This window comes from Dermochelys coriacea, chromosome 3 (genome assembly GCF_009764565.3).
Source record: "Dermochelys coriacea isolate rDerCor1 chromosome 3, rDerCor1.pri.v4, whole genome shotgun sequence".
Classification (NCBI taxonomy): Eukaryota; Metazoa; Chordata; order Testudines; family Dermochelyidae; genus Dermochelys; species Dermochelys coriacea.
Genome location: NC_050070.1, coordinates 196375030 through 196399384, shown reverse-complemented (window position 1 = coordinate 196399384; position 24355 = coordinate 196375030). Strand labels below are relative to the sequence as shown.

Below are 24355 nucleotides of genomic sequence, written 5' to 3'. Positions count from 1 at the left end.
CTCATGTGTGAATATTGACTTATTGTTAACCAGAGTGTGAAAACCAATATGTCTGATCAACAGCATTTAATCGAGGATAAATACAGAACAGGAATTTTGAAAGTAAGTGTGATTTGGACTGAGTCTGATGAAGGATGTATGCTATTTTCAACTGACCACATAGAGAACACATTTTAACACACTCCATTTTCTAGTCAATTCTTTCCTAGAATTAATTAAAATAGTTTGTGCATCAGCTGAACATGAAAGCTTGAAGTTAGTTAGAAACCTATCGCCCACGCAGTCAGCTGGAGAGAGTTTGGGTCTGGGGTGACAGACTCAACCGTTCAGGTGGGTGAATAAATCTGGATAGACCAGAAGGGTCTTGAAGATCCCTGTCAACAGGTGGAACAGGATTGGGAACCCTGTTGCCTGGCACAAACCAGGGTGATTAGAATACTATTGGTGAATAGAATAATATTGCCCAGCTTTATCTTGTATATAACCTTCAGCATAGAGGGGGTGGGCATGGGAGGAGAGTACCCAAGAAACCTTGATTCCATAGTAGGAGAAATACATCTGAGATCAAACGATTGTCGATCCCCACCCTCAGACCAAACATCTGACACCTCATATTTATTTGGTTGCTAATAGGTCTATGGCTGGATGTTCCCACTGTGCAGAGATTCCCTGTGCTACTGATGTCTTCAGGGACCACTCTTGTGTATCCATGTTGATCCTGCTGGGTTGATCTACTAGGTCATTGTTCTTTCCTGCATATATATTGCTATCAGAAATACGCTATGAGTAATGCACCATTCGCATAATATCTCTTCCCTGCAGAGCCAGGGAGAGTGGGCTCCTCCCTGCTTGTTTATATAATAAACTGCTGTGGTACTGTCTGTGACCCCTTGAACATCTTGTGTTGAACAAGAGGTAGAAAAACCTTTAACACCCAATGAATTCTAGAAGGTTTTTGTCTTGGGAGTCAATGACTTCTTGCACTGAAGGTGTGGCAATGATCTCCCATCCTACAATGGATGTATCCACAGTGACAGTCACTGATGGAGCTGGAGTGGTGTACTGTACACCCTGGATCACATTTTGTGGTTGAGTTCACCACTGTAATGATAGCAGCACCTTTGTCAGAATGATTAGTTTCTGATACATGCTGTTTATGCTCTGTCTGTAGTTGGTGAACAGTCCGTGTTGAAGGGTTCTCATCTTTAGATCAGCATATAGAGTGACTTAGGTTGTTGTAATTAGAAGACCCATTAATCAAAAGTAGAATATTACTTGCTGAGATTATTGAGTTTGTAGACTGCGTATAGCAGCTTGGATTTTTTGAAATCTTTCTTGAGGAAGAAGAGCTCTGTTTAGCTGATGATGGGTATTGATTTTGTCCTTTCCAGAACAGATTTCTTTTGGTTTATCAGGAACCTCAAATTTTCAAAAAGGATACAAGTATGAGAAAATGGCTTCGCAAAGATGATTTTCTGATTACGTTTTTTTATTAGGCTATTATCCAAGTAAAGATAAACATGCATCTCTTTCCTTTGCAAGTAAGCTGTTACCACTGACAGGCAATTTGAATATCCTGGGGGTGGTAGACAGGCCAAAGGGAAGGACTTTGTATTGATAATGGTTGTTTCCTACTGTAAAACTGAGGTATTTGTGATGGAATTTCTTGATGAAGGTATTTAGTTTCCTTAGATCCATGACTGGTCAGAGGCCACCATCTTTTTTGGGAATCAAGAAGCATCTTGAATAGAACTCTTTTCTTCTGAATTCCATTTGGACCTCCTCCACCACTAATATTTTGAGAAGAGCCAGAATGTCTGATCTCAACAGGCTCTTGTGAGAGGGGTCCCTGAACAAGGAGGGGAGTAGGGGATTGGGAAGAATCTCAAACTGTATTGGATACCCACTGTGGATTATTCTAATTTAAAACTGTCAAATGTGGGACCTGGGGCTTGGTCCTAAAGACATTACAGAAGGTTGTTTGCCTCCTGGTCTTGATTTAAAATTACTTCTTTGTTGAGAAGAGTGCTGTGGATCTCCTTGGATACTTCAGATAATATTGTCTCCTCTAAATCAGGTGTAAAAGAAGAGGAGGAAGGGTACTGTTGCCTTTGATATCTGGAGGGGACATCCATGGTTTTCTTCTTGGTTGCTAAGAAATGCCCAGAGACCTGGCAGTATATCTAATCTCTGTCATTCTTTCTAGTAGTCTTTGGTTCTGATACGGAAAAGACCCTCTCCTTCAAAAGGGAGATCCTCAGCTTTTGTTTTGGTTTCTGGTGGCAATCCTGACAATTAAAGACAAATTGTCACAAGGTGCTCCCTTTGCTACCCAGTGTGCCACACTGCCTGGCCCGTTTGTATGGTCTCTTATTAACAACATATTCACAGTCTGTTCCTTTCTGCCATGTGTACCTTTAATCTCAGATTCCAGGTACTGCAGAACCTAGCAGGAGGAGCCTTCCACCCAACTATCTCTGCCACACCTAGCTCACTCTCTGAGCTCCCCTCTTTACTTCCCGTTCCCGCCAATTACGTATCTTCCCCTGGTTGAGCAAATTAACTCATTAGCCTGATCATTGCCCACAAGTGTCAACAATCCCCACCATTACAGGCTAATTGATCCCAATTAAGCCTGTGATCGTCCCTGTTACACAATTACCTAAGTGAGCACTCTGTCACACAGGCAAACCTCACTGAAAAAAGAACGAGGAGTACTTGTGGCACCATAACACATTTATATGAGCATAAGCTTTTGTGGGCTAAAACCCACTTCATCAGATGCATGCAGTGGAAAATACAATAGGAAGATACTGTGACGGGGCAAGGCCAGATGGCTATAGAAAAGTAGTGGGAGATAGTTATATTAGCTCCAGGCTAAACAAATTCCTGGTACCAGGATAAGTTAAATGCAGCTGCTCCAGGTCAATTAAGACACCTGGGGCCAATTAAGAACTTTCCAGAAGGCAGGGAGAATGCTAGGTTGATTGGGACACCTGAAGCTAATCAGGGACTGACTGAAACTAGTTAAAAGCCTCCCAGTTAGTCAGGTGTGGGGGGGTGGATGTCAGGAGCTGTGGGAGGAAGTTGCACTGTTGGAGAGATTGAGCAGTACACACCATATCAGGCACAAGGAAGAAGGCCCTGAAGTAAGGATGAAGTAGAGCTTGAGGAAGTGATGGCTGCTGTGGGGAAGTAGCCCAGGGAATTGTATGTGTCATGTTTCTAAAAGGTCAGCTACCATAGCTGATACTATTAGGGTCCCTGGGCTGGAGCCCGGAGTAGAGGGCGGGCCCGGGCTCCACCCTTTACCCCCCCCCCCCGATTAATCACTGAGACTGGGAGACAACAGAGACTGTGCAAGGGAGGATAGCTTCTCCTCACCTCCCTCGCTGGCTTATGATGAAAATGGCTCATTAGACTGTGACCCTTGTCTCTAGAGAAAGAAGGGTTACATGGAGGGTCACAGTGAGCCTCTGAGGCTAGCGAAATCCGCCAGGAAACGAGGGACCCATGGAGACAAGGATAGAGCTTTGTCACAACACAGAGAACATAAAAAATGGGTGTTGCCATACACACTATAATGAGAGGGATCAATTAAGGTGAGCTATTAGCAGCAGCAGGAAAAAAACCTTTTGTAGTGATAATCAGGATGGCCCGTTTCCAACAGTTGACAAGAAGGTGTGAGTAACAGTGTGTGTGTGTGGGGGGGAAATAAGCATGGGGAAATAGTTTTACTTTGTGTAATGACCCATCCACTCCCAGTCTTTATTCAAGCCTAATTTAATGGTGTCCAGTTTGCAAATTAATTCCAATTCAGCAGTCTCTCATTGGAGTCTGTTTTTGAAGTTTTTTTGTCACAATATTGCAACTTATAGGTCTGTAATCGAGTGACCAGGAAGATTGAAGTGTTCTCCAACTGGTTTTTGAATGTTATAATTCTTGATGTCTGATTTGTGTCCATTTATTCTTTTACGTAGAGACTGTCCGGTTTGGCCAATGTACATGGCAGAGGGGCACTGCTGGCACATGGCCAGTCCTTGCTTACAGACAGCCCCCCAATCTGAAGCAAATACTCACCAGCAATCACACACCACACAACAGAACCACTAACACAGGAACCTATCCTTGCAACAAAGCCCATTGCCAACTCTGTCCACTTATCTATTCAGGGGACACTATCATAGGACCTAATCACATCAGCCACACTATCAGAGGCTCATTCACCTGCACATCTACCAATGTGATATATGCCATCATGTGCCAGCAATCCCCCTCTGCCATGTACATTGGCCAAACCGGACAGTCTCTACATAAAAGAATAAATGGACACAAATCAGACGTCAAGAATTATAACATTCAAAAACCAGTTGGAGAACACTTCAATTTCTCTGGTCACTCGATTACAGACCTAAAAGTGGCAATTCTTCAACAAAAAAAACTTCAAAAACAGACTCCAAGGAGAGACACTGAATTGGAATTAATTTGCAAACTGGACACCATTAAATTAGACTTGAATAAAGACTGGGTGTGGATGGGCCATTACACAAAGTAAAACTATTTCCCCATGCTTATTCCCCCCCTCCCCCACCCCGTTACTCACACCTTCTTGTCAACTGTAGGAAATGGGCCATCCTGATTATCACTATAAAAGGTTTTTTTCTCCTGCTGATAATAGCTCACCTTAATTGACCACTCTCATCATAATGTGTATGGCAACACCCATTTTTTCATATTCTCTGTGTGTATCTATCTATCTATGTATATATCTGCCTACTGTATTTTCCACTGCATGCATCCGATGAAGTGGGTTTTAGCCCACGAAAGCTTATGATCAAATAAATTTGTTAGTCTCTACGGTGCCACAAGTACTCCTCATTCTTTTTGCTGATACAGACTTAACTCGGCTACCATTCTGAAACTCCTCACTGAAGTGGCAGACACAACACCTCTGACCACAGTATCTGAGGATTCAAAGATCACCTTCAAGGCATATTTTCCACTTGCTGAGTTTCCAATATGACCACATTTGCCAAACTTCCTATGCTCATCAGGAACAAATTTGGAGGATATTAATAATTTTTCCCAAAGGTGATATTGGAAGTGAGCTATGACAGCTTGATAGTTTGTTAACCTTAAACCTAACATGGAGGAAGAGGGAATTTTTCTTTCCATCTTTCTCTGAGGGACTAGAATGGATCAATCCCCTTTCTGACCTTTAGATAGCTGCCTCTACTACCAGGAAGTATGGAGCAGGATGGGTATGAAAACCCTCTTGGGGAATTTATCTGCTTGTTGCCTGGAAAGTGGCTGGATTAGATGAGATGAGCTTAGCTGGGTGTAAAAGCCCATCCAATAAAAGCAGAAAAAATCTGATGGAGGAATGAGAGCCAAAGAAGTCAATCACTGGGTGTGAGGTTTCTTCTATGGCAGATGTTGGTAACTTCAGTGTGGATGCCATCCTTTCTGTTAATTCCTGGCATGTAATTGCACCTGCAGATGGAGAATATGCAGAAGACACTCAGACGTTCTGACTGGGAGATGTCTGGTTGTCAGAATCAGGATCTGCATCCTGCATCCCTTGTGTCATGTTCTTCTTCTGATATTGTATCAGCAATCACAGTAGGAGACTGGGTTCCTTTTCTGGGTTTCACAGATCAATCTGGTAGCTTTAGATACTTAGAAATTAAACCCTGAGGTCCCACGGGGGGTTGCATTTGATCAGAATAAAATATGTGATATGGATCCAGGTCTGAAGGAGTTGGCCAAAAGGGCCATATTGGCTATGGATGCATATGCCAGTTGGACCAATACTCAGCCACTGGATCTGGTTCATAATCCTGGCCACAAAGTAGAAATGGTTGGGATTCTGAATGTCTTTTGTTCAAGGGTGTGCATAAGGGGGGCAAGCAGGGGCACGCCCCCCAATAATTGGCAGGGGCACAGAACTCCTCTAGGCTCGCGGCCACGGTGGTGCGAGTAAGCTCCTCCGGCCCCAGAGGGAGCTGACTGCTTCTCTGGCCCTGGGGGGAGAGCGAACTTCTCCAGCCCTGGGACTGCGGGGGACAGCGAGCTCCTCAAGCCCCGGGCCATGGTGGGGGCACAGAACGTGCCATTCCAAAAGCCATCACATTTTTATTTCTGGGCACGCCCCTGCTCTTGTTTAAATTGTGGATGACTTGAGGACACAGGAAGAACCTCCAATTCCACTTGCAGGAGTGGTTCCAGTTTTGGATCTAGTGTGGAAGGTAGAGGTGAAAGCAATGGTCCTGCAAGGACAGTATTAGTGACAGCAGTTTGGTCAGAGAACCAAAAGGTGCCTTGGAAGGGGGGATCTGCCACATAGGAATCTTCAAAAGGATGCCAAAGTGAACTTAAAAGTGGTAAAAAGCACCCATCTGAAAGTGTAAACGCTAACCATATGCAATTGTAACCATCTAAAACCTAAGCTAAAATTTTCATAAAGCACTTCTATTTAAACACAATTTGGACTGAAGGTCCAGAGAGGTTCCAAGTCCATTGCTGATGGTGGCTGAAAGGAATGGAGTGGCCAGAGGCCTAAGTCCCCTTTCATAGCCTTGCCCATAAAATATTCAGGAACAGTGAGGGGTGGTCCAGGTTGGGAAGCACTCCAACAGGTACTGCTAGCTAAGGTCCCATCATCAGAGCTGCACTCACTGGCACAAACCAGGAGCAGGAATATGCAGAGGCTACTCAGAGAACACATTTGGCAAAAGCAGAACACCTCCTCATTATCTTTTATCTTAAAGATAAAAAATCCAAAGAGATATTTTATTCTTGGTCATTATTCTGCACTCTAACGGCATGCAGGAATGTAAAGGGAACGGAATACTTCCTTGAGACAATGTCTCCAAGTAAAAAAGCCACGGCTATCTCCCAGACTCAGAGAGCTTCTGGTAAGAATAGCCTTCTACATCTGGATTTTCTGACACCTCAATTTAGTGGACAAAAACCCTAATGACACAAGCTGAAGGGTAACAGTTCTGGCAGAGGAGCAGAAGACAGACCATGAAAAAAAATATGAGAATGACAGAAAGGAAAAAAGAGGGGGAAAGACAATAGCCATACTCCAAAAACATTTCCCTCCTAATTTTGTAAAAAAGATTTAAGGAACAAAATATCACCTAACAACAGTATTTCCTCATTAAAATCTCTCTCTCTTTCTCTGTATGTTACTGTCAGTTTCACAGATCTTCTCCCTTTGTCTCCATAGGGGTATCCCTTACCATGCTTGTGAGTCTTTGGCTTGCTCTGCATTAGCTTGTCAACATTAAAGCATATAGGGACAGACGAACAACTGCTTGAAAAGATGGCTCGTCAAATACTCAATCGTCTCCCCCATGTCAAATGGCACCAACAATAGTATTGAAATGAAAGTACATGAACGGAAGAGCCATGAGCATCAGAAAAAAACACTAGTGAAGGGGGATGGATAAAGGAGGAGGAACTGCAGTTCCTCAGAATGAAAGAGAGCTGGCTTTCAGAATCCCAAAGTCTGGATGGTTTTGGACCATCTGCTGAGCCCAAACACAGGTGTGATTTAACAAGAATGTGGCAAGTGGGGTCTTGGGGCAAAGTAATTAGTTAGACACTTGCTGCAAACACTGTACTTCCTCTGTGTAGAGGAGCCTGAGTCACAAAAGTTACGATGTTATTCAAGATTTAAAAGTTTAAAGATCTGAAGAAGAGCTTTGTGTATGCTCAAAAGCTTGTCTTTATCACCAGTAGAAGTTGGTCCAATAAAAGATATTACCTCATTCCCCTTGTCTCTCTAAAGGTTGATACTGTCAGCTTACTCAAGACAACATCCGATGAAGTGAGCTGTAGCTCACGAAAGCTTATGCTCAAATAGATTTGTTAGTCTCTGAGGTGCCACAAGTACTCCTTTTCTTTTTGCGAATACAGACTAACACGACTGCTACTCTGAAACCAGCTATAAATTAGATTGCTCTGGAATGAGTAATTTGCATGTATGGCTAGGATCTACTCTCACATCTACAGATTACGGGGGAGATTTGGGAGTTGGGAGCCTAATTGTCCTTTGTGCCTTTAAAATTTCCCCATATATTAAGTTTAGGGGTTCTGGTTTTTCATATAAACTGAATATAACAATGATTGTAGATTTTCAATAATTCATTTTAAATAATGTAAGGTGGAGAGCAATTTTATTAAAAATAAACTGAAAATGGCAAGATTCCCTTAAAGGGATTTTCAACAGAAATTTCATCTTGTAAATTTACAATCCGTATTTACTTCCTGTTCATGCTCTCTGTAATTTCATTCCAGTTCATGTAGCCACATGATGAGCAGATTTTGTTTAGGTGGTTACAGTGTTGAAACTTAAGATGTAAACAATAAAATGAGACTGCTTAAAATGTACGATTGTTTTGTTTTTTTAAAATAATGTTTGTGTGATTTTTACTGCTAACGAAACCACCAATTTCCGCCCAGATGTATGCAGCCGAGATTCATAAACCTGTAAAACCTGTTTTGTTTTTTTAAAGGAATTTACAAGACACTAAAATATCCAAAACCAAACACTAAAATCATTAAAAATAGAAACCAAAGTCCACAATCCCTAATTCTGTACATACATATACTTATATATTATAAATATATTATTTATATTTATATATATATATTTAATTATAACCAAGTTTTCAGACTCTCAGTCAATGGGTTGCTGGTTCAAATGATGATCTTACCTAGAGAAAATAGGATTTTCTGTCCAAATTCTCTCCTCTTCTTCCTTCCCCCATGACTAGTGATAACACTACACTCTTCTTTGTCACCTGGGCTCAGAATCTGAACGTCATTTTTGTCTTCTCCCTTTTATTCTCCTCTCACACCAAGACTGTGTCCAGATGTTGTTTCTTCCTCTATGAGACCTTCAAGACTCACCCATCCTCTGTGTCTAAATAGCTATAACACTCAGCCATGTCTCAATCATCGCTTGCCTTGATTACTGCAGAATCTCGTCTCTGGTCTTCCTGACTATCAACGTTGCCCTATACAGGTATATCCAAAATATGGCCACAAAGATTGCTCGCCTGTCACTCTGATTACATCACCCCACTCCTTGAATCACTTCACTAGCTTCTCCTCCATTACATCAAATATAAATTTCTCACATTCAAGTATCTACATAACTTTGCTCCTTCTTGCTCATCCAAACTAATCTCTCATTTAGAGTGACCAGATGTCTGGATTTTATAGGGATGGTCCCGATATTCAGGGCTTTGTCTTATATAAGCGCCTATTACTCCCCCACCTTTGTCCCGATTTTTCACACTTGCTATCTGGTCATCTATTACATTTATGCCAGTGATGTGAGTCTTGACACTCCAGTTAATCTGATTCTTCCACATGCATCTCCATGCCTTTTTCATGCTGCAACCAACACATGGACTATCCTCCCTACTGTGATCCATAACTCCACTCGCCGTCATCGTTATATGCCTCCTGAGAATACACTTCTTCTCAGGTGTCCACAATAATTAAGTCAATAACATTCAGTCACATCTGCACTCTGTGTATAAGAGAACCACAAGAGGTGCACATCCCTAAACTGGGTACCTACATGACTGTATTGCTTTAACCCTAGTCCTTCTTTCCCATGTCTCCTCCCTACTGTTTGCTCCCGCCTACTCATTTTGTCACATCAAAAAATTAGAATGTAAGCAAATGTACGCAATTAGGACAGGGACTATGTCTTTGTAGGTTATCAGTTAAGTGCATCTCACACTTCTGAGAACTATAAAATAATAGACAGATTGCGAGCATCCAAAGAACAAGTGAGGAAAGGATAAGGTTTGGAATGAAGAATAGTGAGTCCTCAGAATGAAAGGGTGATGCCTTTCAGAATCCTAAAAGTATGGATGTGCTTGGACCAGTTTCTGAGCACAAACAAAGGTGTGATATAACAAGAATGTGCAAGTGCCCTGGAGCAAAATAATCAGTTAAGAGCTTGCAGCGAATACTATACATCCTCTGTGTGTAGGTCTGCCATGGTTGTCAGGAGAGAGGGGCCTGAGTCACAAAAATTATGATTTTTATCTAGATTAAAAAGTTAAAAGTTGATACTGTCAGCTTACTCGAGATAGCTGAAAATCAGATGGCTCTGGAACAAGTCTGAGCTTACAAATATTTGAATATGTAGCCAGAGTCTGTCCACGTATATAACAACATTTATATCTTTTATGTTTAGAGATTCTCGTTTTTAGTTTAAATTGAAAACAACACCGATTGTAATTTTTTTTTTAAAATAATAAAGTTAGGGGGGAAAACAACTACAGAGGATGACAAATTTCCTTTAAATGTACTTTCAACAAACAGAAATTTGCACTTTGTTTACTGTAAATTACAAAAAGAAAAAGAGTACTTGTGGCACCTTAGAGACTAACAAATTTATTTGAGCATAAGCTTTCGTGAGCTACAGCTCATTTCATTCGATGAAGTGAGCTGTAGCTCACGAAAGCTTATGCTCAAATAAATTTGTTAGTCTCTAAGGTGCCACAAGTACTCTTTTTCTTTTTGTGAATACAGACTAACACGGCTGCTACTCTGAAACCTGTAAATTACAGCCTGTATTGCTCCCTATTCATGCTCTTGGATTTTCTTCTTGGTCCTGTGTGAAGGCACTCAGATAGTACAGTAATTGGGACCCTATAAGCACCTCAGATAGATAGAACAGCAGCCTGGTAAGTGGCCTTTTTTGTGTGGTTATGCAGAGTGCTTTAACATTGGATGCAAAAAATAACACCACTAGCCATCACCTTCAGCCCCCAACTAAAACCTCTCCAATGCACCATCAAGGATCTACAATCTATCCTGAAGGACGACCCATCACTCTCACAGATCTTGGGAGACAGGCCAGTCCTTGCTTACAGACAGCCCCCCAACCTGAAGCAAATACTCACCAGCAACCACACACCACACAACAGAACCACTAACCCAGGAACCTATCTTTGCAACAAAGCCCGTTGCCAACTGTGTCCACATATCTATTCAGGGGACATGATCATAGGGCCTAATCACATTAGCCACTCTATCAGAGGCTCATTCACCTGCACATCTACCAATGTAATATATGCCATCATGTGCCAGCAATGCCCCTCTGCCATGGTCATTGGCCAAACTGGACAGTCTCTACGTAAAAGAATAAATGGACACAAATCAGACGAAAAGAATTATAGCATTCAAAAACCAGTTGGAGAACATTTCAATCTCTTTGGTCACTCGATTACAGACCTGAGACTGGCTATCCTTCAGCAAAAAAACTTCAAAAACAGACTCCAAGGAGAGACTGCTGAATTGGAAGTAATTTGCAAACTGGATACAATTAACTTAGGCTTGAATAAAGACTGGGAGTGGATGGGTCATTACACAGAGTAAAACTATTTCCCCATGTTTATTTCCCCCACCCTTCCTCAGACATTCTTGTCAACTGCTGGAAATGGCCCACCTTGATTATCACTACAAAAGGTTCCCTCTCCCTTCCCTCCCCCTCCTGCTGGTAATAGCTCACTTTACCTGATCACTCTTGTTACAGTTTTCAGAGTAGCAGCCGTGTTAGTCTGTATTCACAAAAAGAAAAGGAGTACTTGTGGCACCTTAGAGACCAACACATTTATTTGAGCATAAGCTTTTGTGAGCTACAGCTCACTTCATCGGATGCACTGTATGGTAACATCCATTGTTTCATGTTCTCTGTGTATATAAATCTCCCCATTGTATTTTCCACTGAATGCATCCGATGAAGTGAGCTGTAGCTCACGAAAGCTTATGCTCAAATAAATTTGTTAGTCTCTAAGGTGCCACAAGTACTCCTTTTCTTTTTGCGGATACAGACTAACATGGCTGATACTCTGAAACCTAAAAAAAGCTATTTTAAGTTTTTTTTTAAACATTTTATATAACTTGTCATTACTAATTAAACCACCAATTTCTGCCCAAATGTGTGCAGTCAATCTATATAACGGGAGTCCAGGATTGTCTGTCTCTCTCTCTCTCTCTGTGTCATTTTGACACCTAGAATGTGTGTCGGGTCTGGGTGTAGCACTGGGAAGTGCTAGAAGTAAGCTGAAAGCTCTTTTTGTTTAGCACATCACCTGATTCAATCATCACTGAGATTCATGGTCTGTTAACATTCTACTTTTTAAAGTTCTCAGCCATTTACACCTGATGTTTTCCAAATTATGCCTATAGGACAGCACAGGCTTTCACCTCATATTCAAATTAACCTACCAAATGGGATTTTACTAGGAAGTTACAAAACACTAAATTCGCCAAAACCAAAGAGTGAAATGAGGAAAAAAGAGAAACCAAAACCCAGATTCCCTTACTATGTACATCAACGAATGAAAACAAAATGATGTAATAAAATTCTTAACACGATTGTAACAGATTTTTTTCACATAATCAACCAAGAGATTATCACGTCAAAGATCACATTACCTATCAGAAACAATCAGGAAAATAGATTTTCCTGCTGGCTATCAAGAGTATGTTGAAATGGCTGGCTTTTACCATTTAACAATTTTGATTAGTTCCAAGAGCTACTTTTTATGTTATCTTTGCAATTTATGCAGAACTAGCCCTCAGTGAGCAGAAGTCATCTGAAACACTGTTGTGCATATGTCTATAGGATACTTCTGGGCAAAATTCCAACATTTCTTCAGAAATTACTTACACTTTCCTCATCAGTGTCTCACCCAAGATCTGACACTTTTATTAATGTGTTGCTTCCTCGGGTTTCTGCTACCTTTAGTACAGCGGATGGCCTTTTGAATTTTCAGCAGCGGAGAGCTGGAACACACTACAAAAGGATATAAAGCTAACAACCCTTATATCGCTTGATCTTTTCTGTCACAGATTGGATCAGTCATCGTCCAATAAATGTAACCGTTATTCATGATATATTATGTCCTCTTCTATTTTACTTTTTTTTTTTATTGAACTTTGTGGGAGTTTATATAATTGATGGATTTGTATGTGACATGGTGCTAGGAGCGTTGCAGAGCAAAACAGCTGTGTCTGAATGTGTGTTATTATAGCATCATGTTAGTGATGCTATAGTGATAGTTGAGGAAGAAACTTTCAGCAAGAATCCCTGTCTTCAGATACTTTTAATTTTATGAAAACAAATAGATTTTTGGACTGAATTTTCTCATCCTATCTCACAATCCCAAGATAGTTTGTTATAAAGGCTTAAGAGAAGGGTGCACATACCGTATGCATTAAGGTATACATTTAAAAGTATATATTTAGATTGTAAATGCTTCAGGGCAGGCACCATCTCTTTGTTATATATGTTGTGTATTATGCCTAACACAATGGATCTGAAGCCTACACGTATTACTACCATGCAAATAAATAATCATTTCTGTGGTATACGTGGCTTTGAATTTCCCAAATGTTGTATGTTTAAAATTTCAGCCATATGACTGTTACCTAAATGTAAGTATTGCTTGTTTGTTTTTTATAAATGAGCATTTTCACGTCACTGAGTGGTGAATAAGCAATGAGAGGCTTACTGGGGAGGTGTATTTTGATGGGGGATTTGAAAGAGAGAGGGAGGATCCTGCTTCCTGCACAGGGTTAGGGAAAGCATATTAGGCACTAGGAACTGCAGGGAAGGCAAAGACACATTATAAAAGGATGGATTTTGATCCCACTGGTGTAAGCCAGGAGTAACTGCATGGACATGTAAAGCATTCCACTCATGTAAAACAGCTGTGAGACCAGAATCAGGCCCCAAAAGAGCAGGTATGGGGGAGGGTATTGCTGGAGGGAATGAGACAGAGAAAAAGAAAAGATGAGAGCAGAGCGTCAACTTGACGTGGAAGGGGAGAGGGAGCTAGTGGATAGGTTTGGAAGGGGAAGGGATACCAGAGCCACTAATGCACAAATGTAACAAAAGCACATTACAAATATACTCAAATAATAACATGGGCCCAATTCAGCTTTCACAGACATGGTTAAAATTGCCATTGACTTTGTGTGTAAGCCAGGGCAGAAATTTACCCTGAGGGTCTAATTTAGACCAACAAAAGGAGGGAAATGCAAAGTTAAGCCCTCCATTGTAATATTGTCTACTACTATTGAATTGTGTCTGCAGCTTCCCCAGGGCAAGTATGGGAAGAGAACATTACCACGACAGCTCTCAATAATTGTCAAAAGGCTCAGAATAGACTTTCTGCTATTCTTCCAGTCTCTAAAATAGCTAGAGGTCTACACGTCTTCAGTGTTGTGTTGACAGACCATCCTTCACCCCAAAAGGGGCTAGGTTTGATGTTAAGTGGGCAGAATTAACACCAAAAAAGGATCTAATTTGTATGAATGATCTGAAACAGGCATGAAAAAGAGGGAAAAATTATCTTAATTTAATATTGATCTTAGTTGGAATAACTTTTGGTTTTAAGTCATTTCAGAAGTGCTGTCAACAGGAAGCTGCAATCTGATGATATGAAATTTTACACATCTGTAGGCTGAATTAGAGATACAATTACAAAAACTGAGCACTCAGCACTTGGGCAGATTTGTGTCATTCCCTGGAAAACGTCACATGATGCAATTGGGATAGGTTACAGTAAAGACACATCATGGAAGCATATGTTAGTGACCGCATAGTTAAGTTTGCTTTTCAGGCCTGGTATGAAGATTGTGAAACTATGCTATGCTACAAGCTAACAAGATGGTCCTATGAAATGCAAGTGTACCTTTACATACAACATCCCCCAATGAGTCAGCAGTTAAACAGGATGTTGGAACCAGCTACAAGAAGACAGTGGGAACTTGTTTTGAAGCATAGTTGAACTATTACAATTACTCTGAAATTGTTCTTTCATTTGGTAGATAACATCATATCATAAAGAGTCACTGTGCCTATGAAGCAATCCCATTTTAGTCATTTTAATTTAAAAAATAATGAAAGACAGCAATCTCTATCCAACTATACTCTTAGCCCAGCAGAAGAATCTGTCCTATCTCGGGGCCTCTCCTTTTGCCCCTCCACCCCCACGAACATGATACAGTTCTGTGGTGACCTAGAATCCTATTTTCGACGTCTCAGACTCAAGGAATATTTCCAACACACCTCTGACCAACATATTAACCCACAGAGACCTTCCTGCCAACACTACAAAAAGAAGGATTCTGGGTGGACTCCTCCTGAAGGTCGAAACAGCAGCCTGGATTTCTACATAGAGTGCTTCCGCCGACGTGCACGAGCTGAAATTGTGGAAAAGCAGCATCGCTTACCCCATAACCTCAGCCATGCAGAACACAGTGCCATCCACAGCCTCAGAAACAACTCTGACATCATAATCAAAAAGGCTGACAAAGGAGGTGCTGTCGTCATCATGAATAGGTCGGAGTATGAACAAGAGGCTACTAGGCAGCTCTCCAACACCACTTTCTACAAGCCATTACCCTCTGATCCCACTGAGAGTTACCAAAAGAAACTACAGTATTTGCTCAAGAAACTCCCTGAAAAAGCACAAGAACAAATCCGCACAGACACACCCCTAGAGCCCCGACCTGGGGTATTCTATCTGCTACCCAAGATCCATAAACCTGGAAATCCTGGACGCCCCATCATCTCAGGCATTGGCACCCTGACAGCAGGATTGTCTGGCTATGTAGACTCCCTCCTCAGGCCCTTCGTTACCAGCACTCCCAGCTATCTTCGAGACACCACTGACTTCCTGAGGAAACTACAGTCCATTGGTGATCTTCCTAAAAACACCATCCGAGCCACTATGGATGTAGAAGCCCTCTACACCAACATTCCACACAAAGATGGGCTACAAGCCGTCAGGAACAGTATCCCCGATACTGTCACGGCTAACCTGGTGGCTGAACTTTGTGACTTTGTCCTCACTCATAACTATTTCACATTTGGTGACAATGTATACCTTCAAGTCAGCGGCACTGCGATGGGTACCCGCATGGCCCCACAATATGCCAACATTTTTATGGCTGACTTAGAACAACGCTTCCTCAGCTCTCGTCCCCTAATGCCCCTACTCTACTTGCGCTACATTGATGACATCTTCATCATCTGGACCCATAGAAAAGAAGCTCTTGAGGAATTCCACCATGATTTCAACAATTTCCATCCCACCATCAACCTCAGCCTGGACCAGTCCACACAAGAGATCCACTTCCTGGACACTACGGTGCTAATAAGCGATGGTCACATAAACACCACCCTATATCGGAAACCTACTGACCGCTATTCCTACCTACATGCCTCTAGCTTTCATCCAGATCATACCACTCGATCCATTGTCTACAGCCAAGCGCTACAATATAACCGCATTTGCTCCAACCCCTCAGACAGAGACAAACACCTACAAGATCTCTATCATGCATTCCTACAACTACAATACCCACCTGCTGAAGTGAAGAAACAAATTGACAGAGCCAGAAGAGTACCCAGAAGTCACCTACTACAGGACAGGCCCAACAAAGAAAACAACAGAACGCCACTAGCCATCACCTTCAGCCCCCAACTAAAACCTCTCCAACGCATCATCAAGGATCTACAACCCATCCTGAAGGACGACCCATCACTCTCACAGATCTTGGGAGACAGGCCAGTCCTTGCTTACAGACAGCCCCCCAATCTGAAGCAAATACTCACCAGCAACCACACACCACACAACAGAACCACTAACCCAGGAACCTATCCTTGCAACAAAGCCCGTTGCCAACTCTGTCCACATATCTATTCAGGGGATACCATCATAGGGCCTAATCACATCAGCCACACTATCAGAGGCTCGTTCACCTGCGCATCTACCAATGTGATATATGCCATCATGTGCCAGCAATGCCCCTCTGCCATGTACATTGGCCAAACTGGACAGTCTCTACGTAAAAGAATGAATGGACACAAATCAGACGTCAAGAATTATAACATTCAAAAACCAGTTGGAGAACACTTCAATCTCTCTGGTCACTCGATCACAGACCTAAGAGTGGCTATACTTCAACAAAAAAGCTTCAAAAACAGACTCCAACGAGAGACTGCTGAATTGGAATTAATTTGCAAACTGGATACAATTAACTTAGGCTTGAATAGAGACTGGGAATGGATGAGTCATTACACAAAGTAAAACTATTTCCCCATGGTATTTCTCCCTCCCACCCCACCCCCCACTGTTCCTCTGATATTCTTGTTAACTGCTGGAATTAGCCTACCTTGCTTGTCACCATGAAAGGTTTTCCTCCCCCCCCCCCCCCCCCCCGCTGCTGGTGATGGCTTATCTTAAGTGATCACTCTCCTTACAGTGTGTATGATAAACCCATTGTTTCATGTTCTCTGTGTGTGTGTATATAAATCTCTCCTCTGTTTTTTCCACCAAATGCATCCGATGAAGTGAGCTGTAGCTCACGAAAGCTTATGCTCTAATAAATTTGTTAGTCTCTAAGGTGCCACAAGTACTCCTTTTCTTTTTGCGAATACAAGCTAACATGGCTGCTACTCTGAAAAAAGGATCTGGTTTCCCATGGATGCACCTCAAGTGTAACTTCACTTGTGAACCCCAAGCTGCCTGACAAAAACTTGTGGCTGTGGTTGCTTCTTCTCTGGGCAAAAAGTAGCGGAGAAAACCATCAGCTTGATAGAATGGACTTTTAGAAGAGTAACTCCTTTTAATGTTAATTAGAGATGAGCTAAGGAGATGATCTTGGACATGGATCAAATTTAGGCTAGAGTTCCAGGTCAAAACTGCACCAGATCTAGGGTCAGGTTTAATGTCACCAAAGTTTCACAAGCTCTTTTCACAAAATTTCAGCCCGGAGTGGCAGACATGTTGCTAAATTACCAGCCCTTGTGAGATTTCTGCAATCCTGAATAGTGAGCCATCAACTGTTTTGTAGAAATCTCCAGTATCTTGGGGCTAAATTCAAACTAGTGTGGGAAATGGGCCTCTTCCACTTTAAGATGCAATCTTGAACCAAAACTACATAAACAAGTTCTGAATCAGGAATTCCGGTAAAGCCTCACTTGTGCCCCTTGAAAGATAAGGGTGGCGCACAGGGCTGGAGTAAGGCACAGGCCCTACAGGGACACAGACTGCTCTGGCCTTTAGAGTCACACAGTGACGTCAGAATCAAAAGCTGTGGTCCAGGGATGGGGCTATAGGGTGACCCCTTTGGGATGTGCCTAGAATGCCAGATTGCCTAAGGTCAACCCTGGTGGGGAATATGAGTTGGTTTGGATTAGAAGTCCCACTGTGGACCCAATCACCTCTACAGTTAATAGGAATATAGTGGCTGAAGTGCCCCATACCAAATTGAAAATATGCCCACAAGTACCTCAGCTGACTGTTTTTTCAAGTACAGCATCATTTCTGGGAGCTATTACAATAATCAGTAACCATAGTGCTGTAGCTGAACAGAACCATAGGACTCAGCGGGCTGAGACAAGACCTTGTCTACACTGGATTTTTTAACCACTGGTGCAGTTACTGTTTTAAGTCTGGGTAACTGCATTAGTACAAGCCATGTTTTACACTCATGTTCTGCATCTAGATTAGGGGTTTGCACCATAGAACCTACATTGGTATAGTTACAGCAGTGGGTAAAACCCCAGGGGAGACAAACCCCAAACCGCACGGCTAGACAGGGATACTTCTCAGTGAGTTTGGAAATCATAGCTTCAGTTAATTATACTGACAACCAATTTAATCAATGGGCAACAGAGGCTGACATCATAAGCCAGGTGCAGGTAGGAGTCGATATTTTGATAGTGATGATAGGTAGGATAGGGATAGGCTGTGAAGGACCTTGAAAGTAGCAACTTTCAAGAGAAGGGGGAGTGGAGGGAGGCAAAGAGAAGGGGAGCACAGACAAAGCAATGGGCTAGCAAAATGCTCTTTTAGCAGCATTTTGAATGGATACGAGTGGGGTAGATTGCATTTTTCGAGGCCAGAGGAAAGGATGTTGCAGTAACCAAGACATGATATGATGAGAGCCTGGATGAGAGTTTTAGCCATGTGGATAGATAGGAAAGGTCACATCTTAGAGACGATATGCAAAAAGAATTGGCAAGATTTAGACATACCCCGGGTATGAAGACCTAGAGTGAGGTCCAACTTGAACATCCAAATGAGAGAAATACATGAGACAGAGATGAGCAATCCTGCACCGATGCAAAATCCAGCGATTTTGTTCTCACTTCAATCTTGTCTACACAAGGATAAAAGGTATTTTAAAAAATTCTTTAAATTCTGAGAGCTTTCAGAGTAGCAGCCGTGTTAGTCTGTATTCGCAAAAAGAAAAGGAGTACTTGTGGCACCTTAGAGACTAACAAATTTATCTGAGCATAAGCTTTCGTGAGCTACAGCTCACTTCATCGGATGCAATAATGCATTCGATGAAGTGAGCTGTAGCTCACGAAAGCTTATGCTCAAATAAATTTGTTAGTCTCTAAGGTGCCACAAGTACTCCTTTAAATTCTGAGGAGGATCCAAGGGTTCACCTTGGCCAGCTGAGATGTGCTAAAGTACAACTTGTCCTGACTACACTATAAATGTAACACGTTAGTTAACCTTTTAAATAAAGTACCCTTTCAGCTAGTCCAGACGAGGCCTTACATGGATGTATATCAAGAGTCACTCCACTGAAGTCAATGGACTGGATTCTCCAGTGGCCAAGTTCACTTTGCGCCACATACACTGACTCAGTGTAAAGCAAATTTAAAGTGTCCAGAGATTTGTGTTGGAGAATATCCCGTGTAAGGGGAATCTTCACCAGCACAAACCTGGTGACTTCTTCCTGGGATGGAACTCCCCCTTCTGGCACAAGGAGGAAGGGGACATGTTGGAATGGGGGATATCAGAGGAGTAGAAGGGATATGGTGGAGCAATTTTTTTAGTGTGTGGGGCTTTATGCCTTAAATTACAGCTGTCCCCCTGCTGATTTAGTGTACACCATGCCAGGGGGTTGAGAGTCAGGAGCTCATGACTGGCTCCCTCTCAAACCCCTCCCTCACCTTCCGCTGCAACCAATCTCTGCTCAGGCACAGAGAGAATCAAGCCCAGTGGAGTTAAATTGGTGAAAGTGAGAGCAGAATCATTTCCCAAGCCTCTCCATGGTTACCGATCTCAACACTGCTACATCCAAGTCTTGTGCAGAAAAGGTTATATTATTGAGAGTGAGACAGAGAGGAGAAAGATGAGATGAAAAGAAAAAAACACTGTTTCGAGGGGATATAAATAAATACAAAAATATGTAATGATTTCCCTAAAAGTATGATATTCCCATCACATTCTTTTGATGCATACTTAGAAAAGTTTATCACAGTATACACATCTTTCTAATTAGATGGAACAAGCCACATGATTAGAGCTGTGGAAAAAAGCATCAAAAGATTCATAGAACTCTTTATATAATTAGAGAGGACTTTTTATAACCCATAAAAGAAGGATTTAATTGTGTTATTTAACATACAATTTAAATATCAAGATCAAACTAGCAGGGCAAGTGACTTAATGAGATAAATAATATTAACATCTAGTGTCAAAGCTTAATTTAAACAACAGAATGTCTTCATTATGCAAAAGAGTCAAGCAAATGAGACTTTCAAAGGGCTTTTTTTTTTAAACAAGCCCTTTCCCTATTGTTCTTTGAAAACAACTAAATCAGCTGCATAGCAGCAACATGCTGAGAGACTAGGAAAGAACTACTGGCTTTGTCCATCTGACCTCACTGTGACATTGTGGTGCAAGATCTTATAAAACAAGAGCCTCCTGCAGACGTTGCACATAGGATCTTTTAAAAACTGGTTAATTTTACTTTTGTAGCTAATTAAATGGGAGGGCAAAAGAGCGCACAAAATGTAAAACTGCTTGGGTTGACGTTGCAGTTTTGTTGTTTTAAAAGTACCTGGAGGAGCGTTCATAATTTGTCACTTTCCACAGAAACCTAAGAGACATACTGAGAGCATTCAGGATCCCCAGGATACGGTCTGCTCTTGTGTCCTGGCCTCTGCAGCTGTACTTCTTAAAGGAATGGATTAGAAACATATAAGCTTATTAGAGTGAAAGATGACATGCACCCACATCTGACACAGCAGGAGAAGGAGGAAAGTTCAAGAATGTATATATTAATTCCTGAAAAACATAAAACAGTCTTGAGGCCCTAGCAAGGAAAATGTCAGCAACTCAAAAGCTACTAGATTGCTATTGACCAATTTCATGATGGCAAGTAGAATAAAGCCTTCTCCAGTATGTGTCTAATACTGCAAATGACACTGATCCTTTTTAATGTGCACAAAAGCTGACAACTAACTCATCTCAAGAACAGCAATCACAAAGCCATCTACAGGAATGACTCACCATAAACAGGTCACGAGCACCTATGTCAACAGCGAGCAGAAATGCCTTTTCAAATCTCTGATACCTGCAAGAAAAGGTGAGATATATCATTTGCCAAGGAGGAAAACACCAGTTTGAGAGATCCAGCGTGCTCTGTGTTAACGTGCAGATGAACTGACCGCTGGTAAAAATCTATGAGGTGTGCTGCCTCTGCTCCAGTTCTCATCTAAAACATATATTACATTTATTATGAATCCCAAAAAGGGAGCCCCCGGTGACTGGTGAAACCATTTGTGTGATAGCCTGGAGATCACAGAACTATGAAATATGATGCTAGCAACACTACTGAGCACTTTCATCTTCTAAACATTTGAACAAACAATCAGCATGCTTTGATCTAGTTAACGTCAATGGAAATTGAGGGTGTTTAGCATCATACAGGATCAGGACATAACAAATTAATCCTTATAACAGCCCTGGGAGCTAAGTAGGTAAATATTATTGGCCCCAGTCATCCCATCTCATGGTAAAACCTGTGAGAGAAAGAGCTAAGGGAGAAATCTGTGAGAATCCCCCCAGAAAAGACTAATGTACCCACCCCAAACCTGTCTGGAATCCAGGGGTCCATGTGGAAGGTGTGTGTTATTGCACTGGCTCTGAACTCTGGCAACCTCCCTCCAGACCAGCTCCCTGACAATGCAGTTCCATTGGAGTCATGCTAACTCACAGTGACAGACTCCAGGGACCCCCTAGAGTAGTGGTGGGCCATTTCCGGAATGGGAACCATGGCCACTGGGAGCTGCGGGCGGCCGAGCCTGTGGACAGTCAACATAAACAAATGGTCTCGTGGCCCACCAGCAGATTACCCTGATGGGCAGCGTGCGGCCCGTGGGCCGCAGGTTACCCACCAGTGCCCTAGAGACCATGCTATCTTGTCTGGGTAAGCTCCACAGGGCTGGAAAGGGAAGTGAGGCAATAGAACACCCCCTGTCCCACAGACTCTTCTCCCTACCCAGAACGGCCCCCTTTCTAGCCCACATCTCCAGACCTGCTGAGAGTTCTCTGCAGGGTCTGGTGAAGAGGAGAACAGGGCCATAGAGGTGACAGAGCCTCAGTTCTGCATGGGAAGAGAGGGGAGATCCACAAGCAAAGGGTCCCCTCTGAGTGTGGATTTAGAAGGCAGAGTCTCAGCCCGTATCCCTCTTTTACAGCGCGTGAGCTGCCTGCCTACAGAAGGAATCTGTATCAGCACTGGGATCATGATTTTACTTTTGGTTCCCACTCCTATATTCAGATCACTCGACCAAGTGTTCCCAAACTGCTTCAGAACGTGAACATTTTAATAGAGAGACTGCCTTCTGGACAATAGCCTCTCCCAAATGCAACCCCATGGACCACTTCCTTTCTCATTCAAGAACATGCACCATCCAGTGGCAACTACAGCAAAACTACACGCTGCCCATCAGGGTAATCTGCTGGTGGGCCACGAGACCATTTGTTTATGTTGACTGTCCACAGGCTCGGCCGCCCGCAGCTCCCAGTGGCCATGGTTCCCATTCCGGAAATGGCCCACCACTACTCTAGGGGGTCCCTGGAGTCTGTCACTGTGAGTTAGCATGACTCCAATGGAACTGCATTGTCAGGGAGCTGGTCTGGAGGGAGGTTGCCAGAGTTCAGAGCCAGTGCAATGACACACACCTTCCACATGGACCCCTGGATTCCAGACAGGTTTGGGGTGGGTACATTAGTCTTTTCTGGGGGGATTCTCACAGATTTCTCCCTTAGCTCTTTCTCTCACAGGTTTTACCATGAGATGGGATGACTGGGGCCAATAATATTACACGAGAAAGAAATATCAAGAGAGCATTGATCTATGTTTTTAATAAAAAAAGTGGACATCTATAGAAGCAACAGAAGCCAAGGAGAGTCAGCCCTCTATAGGATACCATCAAGTGCTTTGTGTACTCAACCAGCACCACAGACCACACTTCGACAACTGCTCCTAGATCATGCTCATCTAATGAGAGATCACATATTATGTCAGGGAATCTAGAAGAATTCTCATTACAGAGTATCAAAACCACTCTGCACTTGTTAAATGGAAGGTGAGAGCTAGAGAGGACAGTATGGAAAAGAAAATCTTGATATGGAAAAAGGTTTACTAATCTATTATGCTGTCTACATGTTTCACCATATAACAGTTCAGTTGAATAATGTGAGATTTTGATTTTTTTATAGTGTATACGTTTTCTGGTAACGCTTTATTCTTGTAAACAGTCTGAAAAATCTGTACAAAATGAAATAGTGTATTTTAAAAAGATTATTTTTTGATTTGCAGAATAACAAAAAGTAAAATAAAATAAAACATCTCAGTTATTATAAGCACAGTGTGCCCATAGTTAAGGATGCCCAAGTGTTTCCATTTGAAGAGGTAATATTTAATTACTTATAACTTTTTTAATCTTTTACCTTTCTGGCCAAAATTTATCAGATTTATTCTCATCAGGGAACAGATTTTCTTTGAAAGTTTGAGCCAAAGCAATTCTGCTATTTTTGAGAATGAAGACAATGGAAAATAATAGTTTTTCCCCCCATTATGAAAAACATTTGTGACTTTTTTTTAAAACAACAGCTGTATTGGGTCATTTGTAGATGACAGAAACTTGAAATTAGGCAGCGGGAGGTCACAGGTGATGGTCTGGTGAAAACTGATTGTGATTTGTTAGTTAAGAGGGTTCAAAAGATGTGTTTTGTGAGTGCTCAGTGGATTTTGTAAGACAATCTATTAGTGGTCTGTCAATATTCTGTTGGGTGCACACAGGCGTGGTTAGATCAGGAAAGTTAGTGGGCAGTGCTGGGGCTTTTTCTCAGTTAGTGAAGGTGCACAGGGAAGAACGCAGCCCTTCTTTCCTTTGATGGGTGAAACTGTCTCACTAGATGGACCACTTGTCTGATCCTGTATGGCAATTCCTATGTTTCTAGCCTGGGTCAAAGCCTTGTTCTAC

General features: G+C 42.1%; 1 protein-coding gene across 4 annotated transcripts in view; it reads right to left on the bottom strand.

Annotated features, from left to right (window-relative positions):
- LOC119853343 (WD repeat containing planar cell polarity effector) overlaps positions 1-24355 on the bottom strand; it is a 256988-nt gene that overhangs the window by 66103 nt on the left and 166530 nt on the right. For all 4 annotated transcript variants that reach the window (XM_043512042.1, XM_038396310.2, XM_043512045.1 and 1 more), the window contains one exon: positions 21372-21435. In XM_043512042.1, the coding sequence (XP_043367977.1) occupies positions 21372-21435 (64 nt within the window). The remainder of the gene's footprint in view (positions 1-21371; positions 21436-24355) is intronic.